Here is a 1,945-nt window from a genome sequence, read left to right as displayed (position 1 = left end):
AGGATGCTGAAGACAGGCTTAGATGGAGGAAACTGATTCGCTGTGGCGACCCCTGAAGGGAAAAGCCCAAAGGAAAAGAAGAAGGAGATATAAAGAACCTTTCACCAGCAGACAAGGAGGTCGAAGAGCTTGAGACTCTTCGTAAATGTAAAATATTTAATCTTCATGTTAATGAAGCTCTATGACGGTCAGGTTACAGATACATGTATGCTTGTGTATTAGAATGCGTTTATTGTTTTGTATTGATTTATTTAAGCCACGGGTCGAAGACACGCCCCTAATGACGCACACATCGATCACCTGGAGGCTGGTTCTGAAGCCCGCCAAAGCGACCTCCAGGTGTACCTGAGGACATTCCCGCGCGGCGTTTCGGAGGTTTTAAACGAAGAGAAACACTTCAGGCAGCCCGTCTAAACCCGAACACACACGGCTCGGTTCCTACTTACCCCGAAGGTCCAGCTCCCGGTCCCGAACCGGGTTGGTGTACTGGGCCGCCTGCTCGATGAGCTCCGCGGAAAGCTTCACCATGTCTGCAAAGGAAACGTTCGGCTGTCAGACACAAACCTACGTCGGAGCTGCGTGCACGCTGCCGCCAACAAAGACCGTCTTCCTCCTCCTCTTCTTCTTCGTCTGTTTCTTCTTCTTCGCTCGGCTCGGTCCCTCATAAAGCCGATTGCGCCCCCTGCTGGACGGAGGTCGAAGTGAAGAGGTTTTTTTTCTACACGAACACCAACTCCTCTGGAAGATAGGAATGGAAAAACAAACTACATGCATTAAAGCTGTGACTGAATCTGAGAAATACTACAAAGATTTTAGGGTTTTATATTGTGCTTTTTTCTTCTGATTCTATTCGATGTCATTCCATCTTCTTGTAACCCCTCTCTTTTGCCTTTTGCCCGGCCACAGTTGTAAATGAGAATGATGTTCTTATTCTGTCCTGTCTGGAAAACAGAAATAAATCTGAAAATTCTGAACCTAACAGTTAAAACACTGAAACTTAGCTGATAACTGAAAACGCTAAAATTATTGTTAAATGCCAAATTAACCTAAAAAAGATGCCAAATTACACAAAAACAAACTGTAAAACGTTCAATTATTTCTTACAAACGGAGTTTACTTCAGAAGTGTGTACTTAGGTGGATCTCTTATGGACATAGACTGTAGATTTTTTTTAAATAAACTTCATTAAGGAAAACTTAAGATACATACATAAACAGAAAGAAAAGGAAAAAAATGAACACGAGGGCCAATAAAATAAAGAGCATTAAACGGTAAAATAGAAAACAAACAAGATCAGGGTTCAGAGCACGCAGAATAAATCACAAAATGAAACATAAAGTAGAGCCCCATGGTTTACCAATTATCCAAAAAATATTTTTTAAATAGCATACAGGTTTTAATAGCTTTCAAATTTACAGATTTTTAAATAGAATTATTATTATTATTTTACCTCATCGATGAAAACTGGTAAAAGAGTTTAGCAGATTTGCCTTTAGATTTATGAATGTGAAATTTAGCTAAGAGAAAATTTAAATTAAGTACATAGGTTTTATCATCTTCCTGCTATTCAGAAAATCCCAAAAATATATGTTTGAAACAAAAAGAAACATCAGGAAGAATGTGTTTTTTTTTTTAACCAAATGAAGTATGCCGGTCCAAAAGACACAAGTGTAAGAACAAGTCCAAAAAAATGTGCAAAGGTTTCTTCATTGTTGTTACAGAAAGAACAGCTGGTATCAATATCCTTTTGAAATCTTTGTGAAATAAAATATTTGACAAGGTAATCTTTATAGATTAATCTGGAGGAAATTTCTCTGATTTTATTGGTTAGTAAATATCTATAAGGGAACATGTAAAGAGAGAGGGGCTGAGCTGTCCACCGATCACTACCTGGTGGTGAGTTGGATTCGCTGGCGGGGGAGGAGGCCGGAAAGACTCGGCAGAC

The 1,945-nt window shown here is 39.4% G+C and overlaps 1 protein-coding gene across 1 annotated transcript in view; it reads right to left on the bottom strand.

Annotated features, from left to right (window-relative positions):
• Positions 1-645, bottom strand: part of snrpa1 (small nuclear ribonucleoprotein polypeptide A') — a 16,264-nt gene extending 15,619 nt beyond the window's left edge. The window contains exon 1 of the mRNA XM_024261802.2: positions 447-645. Within this exon, the coding sequence (XP_024117570.1) occupies positions 447-528 (82 nt within the window). The 5' untranslated portion in view covers positions 529-645. The remainder of the gene's footprint in view (positions 1-446) is intronic.
• Positions 646-1,945: the final 1,300 nt, after the last annotated feature.

This window comes from Oryzias melastigma, linkage group LG15, assembly GCF_002922805.2.
Source record: "Oryzias melastigma strain HK-1 linkage group LG15, ASM292280v2, whole genome shotgun sequence".
Classification (NCBI taxonomy): domain Eukaryota; kingdom Metazoa; phylum Chordata; class Actinopteri; order Beloniformes; family Adrianichthyidae; genus Oryzias; species Oryzias melastigma.
The sequence above is the reverse complement of the archived record's forward strand: the minus strand, read 5'-3'. Positions and strand labels throughout refer to the sequence as shown.